The 18,573-nt window shown below is 43.9% G+C and overlaps 1 protein-coding gene across 1 annotated transcript in view; it reads right to left on the bottom strand.

Moving 5' to 3' along the window:
* Positions 1–18,573, bottom strand: part of LOC124593797 (chaoptin-like) — a 161,715-nt gene that overhangs the window by 22,965 nt on the left and 120,177 nt on the right. The window contains exon 7 of the mRNA XM_047132145.1: positions 8,248–9,123. Coding sequence (XP_046988101.1) covers positions 8,248–9,123 — 876 coding nt within the window. The remainder of the gene's footprint in view (positions 1–8,247; positions 9,124–18,573) is intronic.

Below are 18,573 nucleotides of genomic sequence, written 5' to 3'. Positions count from 1 at the left end.
GTAATATCTTCCAGTTCCACGGCCTTCCTCAACCGAGAAAAAGGGTATGTATGCTCTAACGAAACAAGTCTGTCTTCTGCCATGAAGCCGTTTCATCACTGGGTGAATCCACTTATCGACGTCTTGAAAATGTCTTCCGCTAATGGCGTCCTATTCGCCTGGTTCCATATTCCGGCTCACATTTTTACACCCAGTCATTTAAACGGTTTAAAAGGTCGAGAAGTTTACCTCCAACTTTAATTCTGGATTATGTGGATTAATTCTCTTCGCGAAGTAAATTATCTAGGATTTATCCATATTTAAGGAGAGCTGCCATTGCTTATTCCAAGCGCAAATATCGTGTAAATCGTCGTACTCTTGCTGCCGATCATACAGTAACGATACTCTTCTGTAATCAAAAACGGCCGCCAATGAACAGTCTGTTATGTTTTAGAATTTATACTGGAAAAGTCAGTCGTCCTATTAAGATTCTTTCATGCATATTCAAAGATACTTTCGGTTTTTTTTATTTGTTTGAAAGCTCTGGGTTCTATTAGTGACACTCTCTTTGAGCTAATCACGCATTCGTGAAAATTATCCACATTATCGGATTTTGGTTGTCAGTATATGATGTGGTACATTGCTTAATACCTTTCTGATGTTAAAGACGACAAGACATGCCTGTTCAACTATTCCACTATTGATAACACACTGAACGTAAATAAAATAGACTATTTTGTTTGGAGGAATTTTCTTTTTACCACCAGGAAAATGTTTGACTTCATAAATGCCGTTGGATCCTGTAGTGAACGGGTGGGTATTAATGATATTAGGCTATAATTATATGAATTCCCTCTGTCATCCGTTTAGTCAACGGTTAATGCGCTATTTTTCCAGCCACATGGCGCTGTTTGAGAGATTCTCAATGACTTATGAAACGTAATAAGAATTCTGTCACACACGTAGAGACTTCAGGAAGTGTTTTACACCTGTCGTCCCACGCAAAGGCCATTCCGCTAAACTAGTGGCACATTGCCAGAAGAGAGTACTTGTTTGGGGTTTCCTGCAGACATCGCTATGCGGCAGTTCAAATGGTTCAAATGGCTCTGAGCACTATGTGACTTAATTGCTGTGGTCAACAGTCCCCTAGAACTTAGAACTACTTAAACCTAACCTAACCTATGGACATCACACACGTCCATGCCCTAGGCAGGATTCGAACCTGCGACCGTAGCGGTCGCGCGGTTCCAGACTGTAGCGCCTAGAACTGCTCGGCCACTCCGGCCGGCCTATACTGCAGTACAGATAACAGATGCATCACAGTGTACCAGTGAAATGGCACGGCATTCTCCAAATTTTAAGTAAGTGTGGGCAGTACAATTCTTGCACGCAAAACGTCTAAATTGCTCACAGTCACCGTGAAATACTGGCGGCAACTGGAAAACGGAACGTGACGTCCAGATGTAATGAACCGGTGCCAACAATTTCACCAGGGCCCCAAAGACGTGCTGATGCTGATCGGGAAGATCAGATCTTCACCACGCAGTTACCATTTTTTCGGCAAGCTGAAAGAACACCTGGGGGCAAAGAGACATTCAAACGATGTCCATGCAGCGATTCTCGCATAGCTCCGCGACCACGGTAAAGATTTCAACCGGGAAAGACTAGTACAATTGGTAGAACTTTCCAACCGTTGTTCGGAGAGACTTGCTCATTATGTTGAAAAATAGTTCGATCTATGTGTGTCATTTTGAAGTGTCAGGCATCATTCAATAAGCTCCTTCGTACATTCATAGGATGCAGCGAAAATTCCTCACTCCGGTAGGACTCGGGAAAGAAATCGAAAAGTAAAGTAACAGCAGTATAGTACACTCAAAGGAATTATCAGTATCTTCTGCATAAGCAGTTCAAACGACTGAAGTCGTTAAAATGGAACAAAGGCCCAGGGCTCAATAGAATCCCTGTCAGATTGTGCATTTAAAATATATTCTGAGCTCAATCATTATGATGTGCTTTGAACAGAAAGAACTTTTCCACGTTAATCAGCGTCGATTTTGAAAACAAGTATTGTGAAAAGCAACTCACACTTTTCTCACATGACGTCCTGAAAGACAACGAAGTGCAGTGCATTTGTCTCCAACCAAGTAGTCCGAACGAAGGTTGACAAATATTCAGTGAGAGCTTGATCAGATTTCAAAATAGTGGAATGACTGGCAGCTTTCTGTAAATGTTCAAAAACTTAAAACCGTGCGTTTCACAAAACGAATAAACGTCGTATTCTATGAATACAATATTAGAGGGTCACAGCTGGAATCTGTAAACTGGTACAAATACTTGTTTGTAAAATTTAGTTAGGTCATGAAATGGTAAGATCACACACACTCAGTCGCGGGTAAAGCAGGTAACAGACTTCGAATTATTGGTAGTGTACAAGGGAAATGCAATCAGTCTACAAAGGAGATTGCTTACAAATTCCTCATACGACTCATTCTAGGATATTGCTCAAGTGTGTGGGACCCGTACCATATAGGTCTAGCAGGGGATATTAACAGTATAAAGAAAGGACGGCACTAATGGTCACAGGTTTGTTTGACCCGTTTGACCCGTTGAAAGAACTGAACTGGCAGATCCTTGAAGAAATTCGACCGAGAAAGTTTCATGAACTGGCTTTAAATGATAAATATACTACAGGATCGTGAGGATAAGTTTAGATTAATTACAACACGTACAGATACATTTAATCATCACTTTTCCACGTCGCATAAATGAATGAAATGAGAAAAAGCCCTAATAACTGTTACAAACGGATGTACCCTCTGCCGTGCATTTCACAGTGGTTCGCAGAATATACACTCCTGGAAATGGAAAAAAGAACACATTGACACCGGTGTGTCAGACCCACCATACTTGCTCCGGACACTGCGAGACGGCTGTACAAGCAATGATCACACGCACGACACAGAGGACACACCAGAAACCGCGGTGTTGGCCGTCGAATGGTGCTAGCTGCGCAGCATTTGTGCACCGCCGCCGTCAGTGTCAGCCAGTTTGCCGTGGCATACGGAGCTCCATCGCAGTCTTTAGCACTGGTAGCATGCCGCAACAGCGTGGACGTGAACCGTATGTGCAGTTGACGGACTTTGAGCGAGGGCGTATAGTGGGCATGCGGGAGGCCGGGTGGACGTACCGCCGAATTGCTCAACACGTGGGGCGTGAGGTCTCCACAGTACATCGATGTTGTCGCCAGTGGTCGGCGGAAGGTGCACGTGCCCGTCGACCTGGGACCGGACCGCAGCGACGCACGGATGCACGCCAAGACCGTAGGATCCTACGCAGTGCCGTAGGGGACCGCACCGCCACTTCCCAGCAAATTAGGGACACTGTTGCTCCTGGGGTATCAGCGAGGACCATTCGCAACCGTCTTCATGAAGGTGGGCTACGGTCCCGCACACCGCTGGGCCGTCTTCCGCTCACGCCCCAACATCGTGCAGCCCGCCTCCAGTGGTGTCGCGACAGGCGTGAATGGAGGGACGAATGGAGACGCGTCGTCTTCAGCGATGAGAGTCGCTTCTGCCTTGGTGCCAATGATGGTCGTATGCGTGTTTGGCGCCATGCAGGTGAGCGCCACAATCAGGACTGCATACGACCGAGGCACACAGGGCCAACACCCGGCATCATGGTGTGGGGAGCGATCTCCTACAATGGCCGTACACCACTGGTGATCGTCGAGGGGACACTGAATAGTGCACGGTACATCCAAACCGTCATCGAACCCATCGTTCTACCATTCCTAGACCGGCAAGGGAACTGGCTGTTCCAACAGGACAATGCACGTCCGCATGTATCCCGTGCCACCCAACGTGCTGTAGAAGGTGTAAGTCAACTACCCTGACCAGCAAGATCTCCGGATCTGTCCTCCATTGAGCATGTTTGGGACTGGATGAAGCGTCGTCTCACGTGGTCTGCACGTCCAGCACGAACGCTGGTCCAACTGAGGCGCCAGGTGGAAATAGCATGGCAAGCCGTTCCACAGGACTACATCCAGCATCTCTACGATCGTCTCCATGGGAGAATAGCAGCCTGCATTGCTGCGAAAGGTGGATGTACACTGTACTAGTGCCGACATTGTGCATGCTCTGTTGCCTGTGTCTATGTGCCTGTGGTTCTGTCAGTGTGATCATGTGATGTATCTGACCCCAGGAATGTGTCAATAAAGTTTCCCCTTCCTGGGACAATGAATTCACGGTGTTCTTATTTCAATTTCCAGGAGTGTAGATGTAGATTAAGATCAATGTGAAATGCGTCCAACATAAACGGCAAAGCCTGATGTTCTGGGTATAACACAAGAGAACTTTCATAAGTGTCGATGGCATTGCTTTCCTGAAGAATTATTCACCCGAGTGGGTCGTTGTCAGTCCAGCCCCAAGCTAGCACTCGTTCTCATCACTAGGCGACAGACTTAATACCTTCAAAGCGGCCGCACAGGTTGATGGTGGTAATGGGTGGCGGCGAGGGGGAATGACGGGCCAAGGTAAACACGTCCTCACACACGAGCCTCATTTTAGTTCATCAGATAACCTAACAGTGATGACATGGTGATGTATCCTGTAATTCCTCTGATTCAGTTTACAGAACATTTTGAAAGCAAACAGATTTGGCAGATATTTCGTTGCTTCTCTTCCTCAACGGAATATAAAGGGCCAGACCGGTTCATGTCGGTAGTAGCTTCTGCGCAAGACACTCATATTGCATATTACACGTGATCTATGATATTCCTATTAAAACATACACGCTGCTACAGGCGCATTGAGTCTCATTGCCCTAAAATGTCTCAAGAAGCGGCTCTCAGATTGTGAGAGGTACCGTCTGTGAGAGTGATCTGCGAAAGTAGAGAGATTGAGCTTTAGCGTCCCATCAGCGGCGCGGTACTGCGAGACTCAGCACAAGCTCGAATTGGGAAACGATTTCGGTCGTCTACCCCACAAATCAATAAGCCAGACATTTGCAATATGTTCGTCAGAGAAACCACTGGAAACGTAAATGTGCCTGCGGACAAGGATTTGAACCACCGTCCTCCCGAATATATATATATATATATATATATATATATATATATATATATATATATATGTGTGTGTGTGTGTGTGTGTGTGTGTGTGAGTGTATGTCTTTGTGTTTATGTGTCTGAAGTCAGATCCGACTTCAGAGACACGAAGACTGACTGGAGTCGGAACTGGAAAGTCTGCGTAGTATTTTATAAACGGCTTGAGATATGCTAGATAAACAAGGAGAGGATAATCGATTGAAGACGTGAGCTAAGATCAAAATAACTGATAACATTATCGGTAAGGACAGCGGTTCCAACAGATCAAAGCGTTGAAGATGACCATCGTGGTGGTAAAACGGGTTCAGCTGCCGTGTGACGGAAACATTGCGTCATACAACAATAGAATGAGCGCCCGTGACGTCATAGTTATACCATGTTGTATACGAATGAGGATAGCATCTACTTCTACATCAATTCTCCGCAAGTGACTTGATGACGTGTTGCAGAGGGTACTTCTGGTACCACTAACTGATACCCCACTTCCCTGTTCCACTCGCGAATGACACATAGGAAGAATTATTGTCGGTAAGTCTCCGTATTAGCTCTAATTTCTCGAGTTTGCTCGTCGTGGTCGTTTCGCGAGAGGTATATGGGAGGAATTAATACGTTGTCCGACTCTTCCCGGAAAGAACTCTCTCGAAATTTCAGTAATAAACCTCTCCATGACACAGAGCGCCTATCATGTAACGTCTGTAACTGGAGTTTATTGAGCATCTCTGTAACGCTCTCCCAGCAGCTAGACGATCCCGTGACGATATGCACCGCTCTTCGTTGGATCCTCTCTATTGGTTCTGTCGGTCCTGCCTGGTAAGGCTCCCAGACTGATGAACAATACTCAAGAGTCGCTCCAACAAGCATATTGTAAGCCACTTCCTTAGTGAGTGAGTTACATTTCGTTATGATGCTTTCGATGAATCTCAATCCATCGTCTGCTTTTCCTAGATCGCCTCGGATAGTTATTCCTAGATATATTTCGATAAATATTGTTTTTATCAGTTTTTCATCAGTAATGTAGCTGTACAGAAGTGGATATCTTTTCCTATACGTGAGCAATACGTTACGCTTCTTTACGTTCAGGGTCAACTGCCGCAGGCTACACCATTCATGAATCCTCTGCAGGTCCTTCTCCACATCGATACTATCTTCTGGCATTGCTACTTATTTATATACAACAACAGCATAAGCGAAGAGTCTTATAGAGCTTCCTGCGCTTTCAATTAAATCTTTTACATACACTGTAAACAGTAATGACCCCACGACACTTCCTTGGGGTTCTCCATAGACTGCCTTTACATCTGTCAATTTTATTCGGGTAAGAACGACGAGTTGAGTTCTGTGTGCAATGATGTCTTGAATCCGGTCGCATATATCGTCCGATACTCGGGAAGCCATTAGTTTTTCACTAAAAAGCAGTGTGGGACGATATCAAACACCTTTGTGAGTTCGGCTTCAACTTCAGTGCGGATGTCAACAGCGCGCTGGATCTCGTGGAGGAACAGAGCGACCTGTTTCACTAGATCTCTCTTCGCAGAATTGATGTTGATTCTTATAATTGAAATTTTGTTCTCTAAACACGTCATAATTATTAGCAATAAACATGTTCCATTACTCAACAACAGGCTGACGCCTATAATATAGGCATATAACTATGTGCATTTGCCCTACGACCCTTCTTGAAAACGGGAGTAACTTGCGGTTTTTCCAGTCGTTAGGTACCCGTCATTGCCACAGCGAAATACAATAAACTGCAGCCAGAAGGGGAGCAGGTTCTTTCGCATTGTCTTTGAAAATGTTAATGGTAGCTCATTCGGTTCTGAGGCGTTTCCGCTACTAAGCGATTGTAGTTCCCTTCTATTCCACGATCGGTTATTTGAATATCTGCCATTTCGACGTTCGTACGATTATTGAAAGAAGGGGCCGTATTACGATCTTCCCCGGTGAAAAAATTTCGGAAGACGGAATTCAGTACTGCCACCTTCTCTCTGCTATCGTCAGTTTCTGTGTCTTTATGGTCCCCGAGTAACCGAAAAGATGATTTCAAACCGCTTACTAATTTTAAATGAGACCAAAGCCTCTTAGTGCTTTTAATCAGATTGGTTGAAAAAAAATTTACTTTCTATGTCATTGGACTCCTCTCTCACTGCTCCCCTTACGCTCAATTTTGCCTCGTTCAGTTTCAGCAATCACAAGTCAGTCAGTCAGTCAGGACCTGACAATGTCTAACGAGAAGTCCATCGAAAGCTCACGAATATACAACCACTTGACGGGGCTGGAAGCACGAGAAGAATTGATTCGCATTATGTAGGAACAATAAATACTCTGCTCAATGTTACTCAATTTAAATGCAAATACACACTTACTTTCAACATATATTTTAGTTAGTAGGAGGGAGCAGTAAAACAGTGAGTGGTAATAATCAAAGTGCAACTCTTCACAGAGGGTTGTGAGCTCAAATTATCGTATGGTGGGGGAAGTCCGCAGATATACTAATGCGTTTATGCGGAACTGATTTACACTGGAAAAAAATTAGTTTCAGTTTTGGTTACCAGTAGCATGTGAATGCAATACAAACAATTGAGACCATAAGATGGACAATTTTCGTGACACTGCATGAGTACTGGTATTACCGAGGGCACAAGCTGCAAGGACTGTTAGGGCAAGAGTAACTTCGTCAATAACTTCCACTAGGATGACGCCTTCCTTTTCCAGGTGTCATAACAAGCCTGCCCATGTTTTTTAATTTCATTAGCACCGTCTTTAAACCTTTCAATGAAATCAGGGCTCTCCTCAGACCTTTCAGTCGGCGATAATCTCTCAATACAGCAGTGAAAGTGCTGTCATTCACATAAAAGAGTTTAATGAACAGTGGACAGTCTCTCTTGTTGATATACACACTGTTCACTCACGTTATGGCGTGCCAAATGACAGCGTAGGTGATATACCATCATAAACAATGTACGGCTCCTGATTTGCACCTGGTAGCCAAAGTTGGAACTAATTTTTTTCCGTGTAAGACGGTTCCCCATTAAGGTATTAGCACGTCTACTAAGTTACACTGCCATGTGATAATTGCGTCCCACACTGGACCTCCGTGAGTAGTTGCACTTTTGTCTATAACCAAGTGGTACAAGGTGTCTATTCCATTGGACTAATAAACTAGCCTTTATAGGATTTCTGGTGAGGTCAATGTTCTTCACAAGAGGCATCATTGGCCATATCCTCGATGGAACAGAAGACAAGCGATTCCCAGAAAGCGAAAGTTGCCGGAGGCGGGTGAGGTCTCTCGCTGAAGCTGCATCGAGGTGAGCGTCCCTTTCATCTTTTCCAATGGAATTCTCACTCAGATTCAGGCGCAGGAGGTGTGGCAGTGGCAGAGAAGGAAGCTCCTCCAGCCCCGTGTGGGCGAGGCTGAGCGTTCGCAGCCGCTGGACGTAGTGGAAGAGCTCCTTAAAATTGGCTCGCAGTGAGTTGTTGGCGAGGTTCAGTTCGAGCAGCCCATCGATGCCAGAGAATACGTTGTCCGGCAGGATGGTGAGCCTGTTGTGGCCCAGGAAGAGGGCGACTAGGTGCGCTGTCTCGGGGAACATGCTGCTGTCCAGATGCTCCAGCTGGTTGTGCGACAGGCGCAGGCGGCGCAGCGTGGCGCCCACCTCGGCTAGCGCGCCGCTGGGCATCACGACCAGCTGGTTGTGCGACAGGTCCAGCCGCTCCAGCTGAGTTCCGCGGAAGGCGTCGCGCGGCACCGACCGGATGTGGTTGTGCGACAGGTCGAGCACTCGGAGGCGCGGCAGCCCGTGGAACTGGCGCAGCTGCAGCGTCTCCACGTGGTTGTGCGACAGGTCCAGCAGCTGCAGGGAGTCGCCGGAGCCGGTGAAGGCCTGCGCGGCCAGCGACAGGATCCTGTTGTGAGGCAGCGACAGCTCCTCCAGGTGCTGCAGCGGGCCCAGCGCGCGCGCCTCCAGGCCCGACAGCAGGTTGTAGCCCAGGTACAGGCGGCGCAGCGAGCTCGACAGCCGCTGCAGGAAGTTCACTGGCACCTGTAGTGCACAGAAATTCATCTCCCTTACAATATATACTTGGAAGGCATTAACATCCTATACCTAATAGACAGTCCCGAATTTCCATTCACAAGTACATTTCTCGAAGGGTACGTGCCCAGTTTGACTAATTGCTTTCTGTCCATAAACGACATTAAATCATTAGGCAAGTAATGATCATTGTTACTATAGAGCATGTTCAGAAACTAAGTGTACTGGAGGTTTGGCAGCACTGAGTGGTAGAGTATGAGGGAACCCCGGACCAGAGCCAGCAATGCAGGAACATGGTAGTACGTGAACTGACGTTGTAGTGTCCAGGTGCATGGAAGATGTTGGAAGTAACCCCGCAGAGTGCGAGCCACACGCTGCGATCCTCTTCCTCCTCACAGAACGGATGACATCTGCAGAATTTTTTTGGTGAATCAAACCGGTTTTAGAGGAAGGTGTCATGAACAGAACCAGTGTGTTTACTTGGTGTAGGGTGTTTAATGGAGGGGTTATATTTGTTCATGACGAACAGAGGACTGGAAGACCTCCAATTTTGATGAATGGGTGCAAAAAATCCAAAAAACTGTTTGTAAGACCGCCGATTGACAGTGACTGAAATTTACGTGATGCCTGCACAACTCTTCAGAACTCTCTTCTACGAGACACTCCCAAACGTGGGGATACCGGAAGCAGTGCGCAAGATAGGTACAAAAACAGGTGACAGAGCAGCTCAAGAAAAATTGGGTTACTAGCGCCCGCGAGTTTCTTAAGCTCTATTGCGACTGTAGATGAAACGTGAGTGGTTCATTGCATGCCTAAGACAAAACTACAGTTGTCACGCTAGCGTCAGACCAGCTACCCATCGGCCAAAAAATTCCAAACCACAGTTTCGGACAAAAAAGATAATGACTTCACTGTTTTGGAACCGAAAAGACATCATTTTGATCCAGTCTCTGCCTCAAGAGGGTACCATTAATGGACAGCGATATTGTGAGACTCGTATAAAACTCAAAAGGAGTACTCGAAACAAATGGAGGGGAATGCTGACGAGAGGAGTGTACCCGTTGCGCGACAATTCCCGTCTTCATGCAGCCTCAGCCACGAAAGGGCTCATGGAGTTATTTAGTTGGGAATTTAGGACCTTTTCCCATATTCTTCTGACTTGGTGCCTTCAGATTATTACATGAGTTGAATTCAATTTTCAAACGACGATCAGGTGCTGAAAGAGACCCTGAAGTGGGGGAAGCAGCTGGTGGGAGAGCTTTTCGAGGGGTGCCTAAGGAAGCTTGTGCCACAGCTTACCAAGTGTATCAACAATAAGTTGTAATTTTTTTTCTTCAAAAACACTTTTTTCTAAAGGAATATAGAAACCTAGTACACTTACTTTCTGAACATCTACCATATTGTATATATACGAGGGTAATCCCAAAAGTAAGGCCTCCTATTTTTTTTATAAGTACAGAACTCTGTTTGTGTGGCAGTTGGTCACACTGTTATGAAGAGTGCTTTACGCGCTGTGTTTAAACATGCGCACTCCACGCTGAGGCGGTCAGTCTTGGCTTGGCAGCCGCTGAGAATGGAGCTCCCGTTGGATGTTACCGCCAAGTGCGAACTGCGCGCAGTTATTCGGTTTTTGAACGCAAAGGGCACTGCGCCGATTGGTATCCATCGCCGATTGACGGAAGTGTATGGTGAGTCGTGCATGGATTTCAAAAATGTTCGTAATTGGTGTAGAGAGTTTGCAGCTGGTCGGACCGAAATTCACGACGAACAGAGGAGCGGGAGACCGTCAATTTCTGAAGAGACAGTGTTGAAGGTTGAGCAAAGCATGCGTGAAGATCGGCGGATCAACCTGGATGATCTCTGCACGTTGGTTCCTGAGGTTTCCCGAAGCACCGCTCACAGAATTTTAACGGAAATATTGAACTACCGGAAGGTGTGCGCAAGATGGTTGCCACACATGCTGACTGAGGACCACATGCGGCAACGAGTTGATGCTTCCCGCGCATTTCTTTACCGCCTTGCCGCCGAACAGCACAACTTTCTGGACTCAACTGTCACGAGTGACGAAACCTGGGCGTACCACTTTACACCTGAGATGAGGTTCATAACTTTCTGAACAGCATGGCGGCTGGCTGGTATGACATGGGCATACAAAAACTGTCACAGTGTCAACAAAAGTGCATCTAAAGAAATTGTGAGTATGCCGAAAAATAGCTAAATGTGCAAGCTGTAAACTCATGTAAACCATTGTAGAAATAAACAGGTCTATGTACTTATGAAAAAAATAGGAGACCTTACTTTTGGGATTCTCTTGTATTTATAATATAATTGTCTGTCTTGATCACCATTTTTACTTTTCGAATGATACACCTTAATTAATTCATTCGGCCATATCTGTCATCAGAATAGGTCAGCTCAAAAATAGAACAAATTAGAAGACGTATTTCTGCAAATATTACACCAATACTGATACATTTAAATTTTGGTAAATATTTGATTGTCAGTTCGAATGTACACTTGCCGATGGAGTAACGTGTGGACTTAAAAAGTACAGTAAAATAAAAACCAGGCCAGCCAACTACATAGACTATCGTCTTTCTGAAGAGTCTTTTATTCTCATTGACTAGTACATTACACAAATCCTTCCAGTTACATGAATGAGCGAAGAAACCGCATTGTTAACAAAGTGCGAGAAGTAGGGTGTGGAAAGGAAAGTAGGACGGAAGGTTATGCTTTAACATCTCATTGAGGATGAAGTCTTCGAAGACAGATGACAAACACAACAAAGAGAAAGACAAACAGGGAAAATGGCCATATGCTAATCAAAAGAATGATTCCAGCAGTTGTCATTTAGGAAAAACACGAAGATCTTACGTCTGGATGCATATTTGAAGTGTTGTTTATTGCATGATCCGATTTTGATATGATTAGTTGGCCAAATTACATGACCTGTAACTAACTTGAAGTGAAATATTTTCTTTGGTGAGTAAATTATTAATTAGGAACTGCTAATATTTGAATAATTAAAACACTGTGTTCCTGCGAAGAGATAATGGGGCTTAAATTACATTTATGATTCATGAGGTGTGGAAGAACTTCTAAACAGTTGTAATTTGAATGAAAATCGCCTATATTGATAACTACTAATTTTTAACGTGACGGAGTTGACTACTGTAAGGGTTCCTAAACATGAAGGCGGATGTCATAAACGTAATGAAACTTCTGCAGGAAGACAGTTAGCGGCTTTAGCCAGTCAGGTAATGCTAAACGAACAAGTGTGTAGAGTTCCTTCAATAAACGATCATAAAACTGGAACACCAATTTACAGTGGCAACAAAAAATAATATCATACACGACAGTATGCTTTTTTGTGGTGTTCTCTTGTCTAACAGCATAATTTAGTATTTTCCTTCTCGGTTTTCTTAAACAACCAGCACACAATGCCCACGTTTTGTAGTTTGCATGCAACATAGTGGGCCTCATGTTAGGTACCATGTTTGAGGAAACCATGTTCACAGAACTCAGAGGGGCCTCTAGTATATTGCTGAAGTTTACGCTGCTGGAAGCGTAAAAAACTTTCGTGATTCATCATAAAATGAAATCCCGTGACTCTGTCTGCAGCTAACGTCTACAGGACAGAGGATACGCCATCATCTTTCGCTGTCGTTTCTCGTAGCTCACATGTCACTCCATGGCTCACTTCAGTTCTACAGCACCTTTCGGAATATCGCAAAAAACTTACGAGATATCTCAATTAATTTTTCTTTTGTTTTTATTTACCTGTGGAACCACGTAACTAATACTATTGGACTTCTTTTCCCCGACCGCAGTGCAAAATGCAGGGTCTTCATGTGTGATGCAAGTACTGTGTCCAGCGTTGCACAAGAGCCAATGCCGAGGATGCATCTTCCGTTCTTCGCATAAGCTGCAACTCATGCCTCGGATTCCGTCAAGCTGCCTACCGGTTTCAAAGTAGTGGCTTTGGGTAGAGCTCCGAGAAAACTCATGCACTATGAGTGGATTGTCAGTACATGTACACAACCTCAAAACGTCTATGACAGTATTCCCACGAAGTGCTTTTGATAATGAGAACTGCTGTCATTACGCACTATCTGATCAAAAGTATCCAGAAACCGACATGAAGTGAGGAACTGATCACAAGATGACATGAGAGATGAACTCGCCAGTATAAGAGGAGGTGGGGAGTACTCAGTTGTCAGTAGGGAAGCAGCAACAACAGAATGATTCGGTCAGGAAAGGTCAGTGACCTCAAATTGTAGAATAGCCTTTGAGTGTCAACTGATTAACAATTCATCGGAGACATCTCAACCAATCTAAAGCTGCCCAGGTTGACTGTTGGTTATGTCACTGTAAAGTGGAAATCCAAGGGGCAACTACAGCTAAATCAAGATCGAGCGAACCTCATGTATTGATGGACAGAGACCATAGATTATTGCGGAGGATTATTGAAAAAACAAACATACGAAATCAGTGGCAGGAGTGACTGGTAAGCCCCAAAGTGCTATCGACAGTCCAGCTAGCACAATGATGGCACGTAGGGAACCAAAAACAATAAGATACAATGGTCGAGCACCTCATAAGTCACACATTTATGATGTCAACGCTCAGCGACGCATCAGAAAGTATAAAGAACAACGCCACCAGACTGTGGATGCTGGAAACGAATGATTTCGCTTGATGTATCACGCTATACCCTGATCTCCCAACGGCTGTCAGTCTTCGTGACAGGAGCCGTTATTTCTCAGTCAAGTAGCTCCTCAGTTTGCCTCACAAGGGCAGAGTGCACCCCGCTTGCCAACAGCACTTGGCAGACTGGACGGTCACCCATCCCAACAACGCTTAACTTCGTTGATCTGACGGGAACCGGTGTTACCACTGTGGTAAGGCCTTTGGTATTATTGCGCTTAACATAGTGAAAATGTGGAAGGATATGAACCAATTATAGAGCATCGCATACTGCAGAAGGGAGAGGAAAAGTTCAGAGATGATGACTGTTAACACCAGTATGACAGTGCACCGGTTGTAAAGCATGATCTGTGAGGAAATGGTTTGTAGACGATAACTTTCCTGAGATGGACTGGCCTGCCCAGATCCCCATTCTAACCTAATGGAACAGCTGATAGATGAGTAACAACGTCGATTGCACTCCACACCCCACCATCCAAAATCACTACCGCCTTTTGTTTCTGCTGTTCCTCGGCAGATGTTAAGATACCTCATGGACGCCTCCCAACCGGAGGTGAAACTCTCATAATCCCTAACGATGACACATTCCATATTAATGTCCACTTACAAGTTCAAATGGCTCAAATGGCTCTGAGCACTATTGGACATAACTTCTGAGGTCATCAGTCCCCTAGAACTTAGAACAACTTCAACCTAACTAACCTAAGGGCATCACGCACATCCATGCCAGAGGCAGGATTCGAACCTGTGACCGTAGCGGGCGCGCGGTTCCAGACTGAAGTGCCTAGAACCACTCGGCCACTTCAGTCAGCCAACTCATAAGCGTCCAGATACTTTTGATCACATAGTGTAATGTCAAAGATTCATTGGCAATGTTTGTTATTACATTTTCTTGCATGAAATAGCCGTAGGTCTGTATGTTTGTTATTCAATCTCTGTAGTGTCTTGTTCTGGCAGTTAAAATACCCTTATAAACGCTGCCATTTTTTACCAGAAACAAGAAACAACATTTCAGCATCGATGTATCCACCACGCACAGACAGTTAAAAGTCATTTGCGCTACTGAACTCGAGCAACAGCATCCTCACCCTTCACTCCATGGACTACAGTTAACCATTTACTTACTAGTATTTTTCTCAATAGTCGACTCTATATTTACTGTTTACATTATTGAAGTCAGTACATTTTGTCTTGCACTTTTGTCTCATAATTACATAATTTGTTTGGTAGGAATTCTTTATAAATCTGTTCTTACTATTTATTGACGTGATGATTAGTGAAGATAATGCTGTTTTAGAAGATTTTGTTTGAGTGGTACAACCAAAAAAATACAGGAATGTCGAACGCCACTTGACATTTCTCATAATCTTAAAGTTTATTGATTTTAGGCTTCCTTACTTTTCAAACTACACAATTTCTCAAGGGTGTTTTCTAAAAGAGATTAGGAGGGATAAACCTAACAACACCTGAGAACGGTTGCATATAACTCGCTAAATATTCAAAGAAATAGAGTGTTTTATACATCACTAAATAGATCAATTTCTCGGCTCTCTAGTGGTATATAATATGTCATGCCAAGTATTAACAGAGAAGAAGAAACCCTAAGAAGAAGCTCATCTCACAGCCGCCAATGTAATAACGGACTTGAAAACTGCGACTGGCTGTGATTTGGGTCTATAAGCCGCTGGGTTAATTTCTAGGGTACCAGCAGGAGATTGTGTACAGGCTTGTGAGTAGATACGTGCTGCTGACACGCTGGTGTGAAGTACTAAACGATCCCACGACTTTCTTACACTTTGTTCCAAAGCTACTCCTCACACATCAGTTTCGAGTGAGACCAGTAAACCGTGTGCCATAGTCCATAAAAGGAGCCACTGTTCATTTCGATGATCAGAGCCAGGCTCTGCAGCACTGGACACGGTGTGAAAAACCTTAAATATCCTTTCTTACGTAGGGAAAACAGTTCTATCTCGAGGATAGTGTACCTTGGATCACACGATATTTCTTAGTCCGTGTTTCAGTCTATTGGCCACTTTTAGAATCACGTGCTGGAATGCTCACTATAGACCACTAAAGCAGTTACCAGCATTTTCTGCTGTTTTAGATGTTTTGAGTCACGAGTTTGTATTTTGTGCAGCATTTGTCTATATCTTAAGCGCTGAATAAATTATTAAAGTTATTAGGAAGATATCGTTAATTCGTCATTTACAAACTTTTTGGTGAGTAAAACGCTATATATTATTAAAACTAGTTCTATAACAAGTCCTCAGTTAAGACGTACTTCTTCGGTCATTCACCGCTTTACGCATTGAAATGGAAGGAGGTCGTCTAACGTGGAATTTTTGGTATTTGTTAATTCTTCGCTTACAGAAATCTGTGGCAAATAATGCTATATATTTTTAAAGCTAGTAATATAAAAAGTCCTCAGCTAAGTAGTGCTTCATCAGTCATATACAATATTATACCTTAAAATGGAACCAGGTCTTCTATTACGGAATGTGTGATATATACAAATGATGCACATTTCTTTAATTCGTCTTGAAAATTTTGTCCGCCTTGGAACTGGGTCTTTGCGTTAGTTTTCGATAACTTCTTTTTAAAAGTATTTTATTAATTGTAACTGCTTTTTTACAACATTTTTACTTAATCCGATTTCACTTACTGATTGTTGGCGTGAAGTGGAATAACAACGTAAAAGATAGGCTATTAAATACTCCACTGACACTTTTGAATTTCAGTAGGTTCTTTGTTCCTGGATAGACCACCGTTTTATGCCTTGGAGAACTATTTCATCTCTGGAATAATCTTAGTGTGCCGTGTACACGTAATCGATTCTTAGATTTACATGACTTCTTTGGGTTTCGTTACCTAGCAATGGCTTCTCTGTTGTATTGGGAGGAGGTGCGATTGTACTCCGCTTCATCTATGTATAAGGCTATATTAGGCTATACACTCACCAAGTGTCTCGGTAGCTGACGGCCTTGTGGAGCGCAGCTCATGCGAGAGGTCTACTGGGTGTTGACTGTAAGTGCAGCATCACGCGCTGAGCTTGTTGCCTGTACAGGTCTACTCATCGCATTCGGATGGTGGATGTTTACTTAGGGAAGCACGCCTATCCGTAGTAGAGAGTGGCTGGCTCTCACTGCCTTTCTGGTAGCGGCTCATACTTTGGGAGTTCGACTAGGCCTGTTTCTTCCTGCCTTGGCTGCTGGACGTGGTCATATACACTGTCCTTAATTCTCCCAAGTCCAACGCAAGAATAAACGGTAGACAACATATGTTGTGTGTGATAAAGTGTCAACTGCGGTTCGTTAAGATCCCTGTGCTGTAGCTACTGACTTTTGTTTGGTGTTACTGCCATAAGCTAGTCTGGTTTACATTACTGGCTGTTAATGCGCCTGAGTGAAAAACTGATTCACTTGTAAAAGGGCTTGCCTTTTACCCAGCGATGTTTTGTGATTACCTTATCTGGAAAGGTTTGCTTTTATTTGAACTGTTGGGTGTATGTTTTAGAATCTGTACTGAATCGAGCAAAAATTTAGGGTGTGAGCTGAGCTAGAGCTGGTTCACATGTGTGGGGTAATTCATGATTTTCAGCCCCCTTATTTCCTTTGAAATTGTCGTTGGTTGACCTTGTAGACAATTGCTTGTGCTTCTTTTTGCCAATGTCCCCTTTCTTATTTTAAATGCAATGTAGATGTCACATATTCTGCCAGCTTGAAAGTCTTTTCTTAAATTTTTAACATGTTATTTATATTGTGGTTATTGTAATATTGCTTTTCAAGTAGCCAGAATACGAACTGCTGAATCCATTGAGTGCCTCTGAAGATAAATTTTTAATGTTTACAATGTTCAAGGCTCTTGCTTTGTTATAAACTGAAAAAGCGAACTCCATGATTTTTTTAAAAAGAAAGTAATTTAAAACTCTGCTAGCTTACTGAGCCGTATTGTGATATTCTTTTGAGCTTAATTGTTCATCGTTGTCTCATGTTAAATTGGACCTCAGTGATGGATAAATATTACTCGCTCTTGTTTGGTTTATTTTGGTATCTGTGGCATATAAATATGACTAAAATGATTACCTCCTTAATAATTAGCACCTTGCCATTCCTATTTCCAAACTACCTGCTCTTTTAATGGTAGCAGAATGTGGTTCTGACAGTGTACAGGCATTATAAACGGATTAAGAAGTTTTGGTAGATAATAAGGTTTTTGTATGTGCAAAATTTACTGCTTCTTTTGCTGACTTCAGGTGATTATAATGGTGGAACCAGCTATTGACAGGCTAGCTTTGCTGGAGATATCCTACCTGACTAAAAATCAACTCCAATATGAGCTCCTGGGGTGTGATCTACCTGTCGATGTCAGCATAGTCGAGTTAACTCAATGGCTGCTCAGTGCACTGCATCGCTTCCTCAATATTGCAGCCTACGACATTGGCGAGGTATGTAACACATGCGCTGATTTACAGGGTTCAAATGGCTCTAAGCACTATGGGACTTAACTTCTGAGGTCATCAGTCCCCTAGAACTTAGAACTACTTAAACCTAACTAACCTAAGGACATCACACACATCCATGCCCGAGGCAGGATTCGAACCTGCGACGTAGCGGTCTCGCGGTTCCAGACTGTAGCGCCTAGAACCGCTCGGCTACACCGGCCGGCCATTTCCAGGGTACTGTATCTTTGGTTTTGCATGTCTTTAGGATTCAGGAACATCTGAACCATTTGGGTAACTGCATTCAGGATTTA

Source organism: Schistocerca americana, chromosome 2 (genome assembly GCF_021461395.2).
Source record: "Schistocerca americana isolate TAMUIC-IGC-003095 chromosome 2, iqSchAmer2.1, whole genome shotgun sequence".
Taxonomy (NCBI): domain Eukaryota; kingdom Metazoa; phylum Arthropoda; class Insecta; order Orthoptera; family Acrididae; genus Schistocerca; species Schistocerca americana.
The sequence above is the reverse complement of the archived record's forward strand: the minus strand, read 5'-3'. Positions and strand labels throughout refer to the sequence as shown.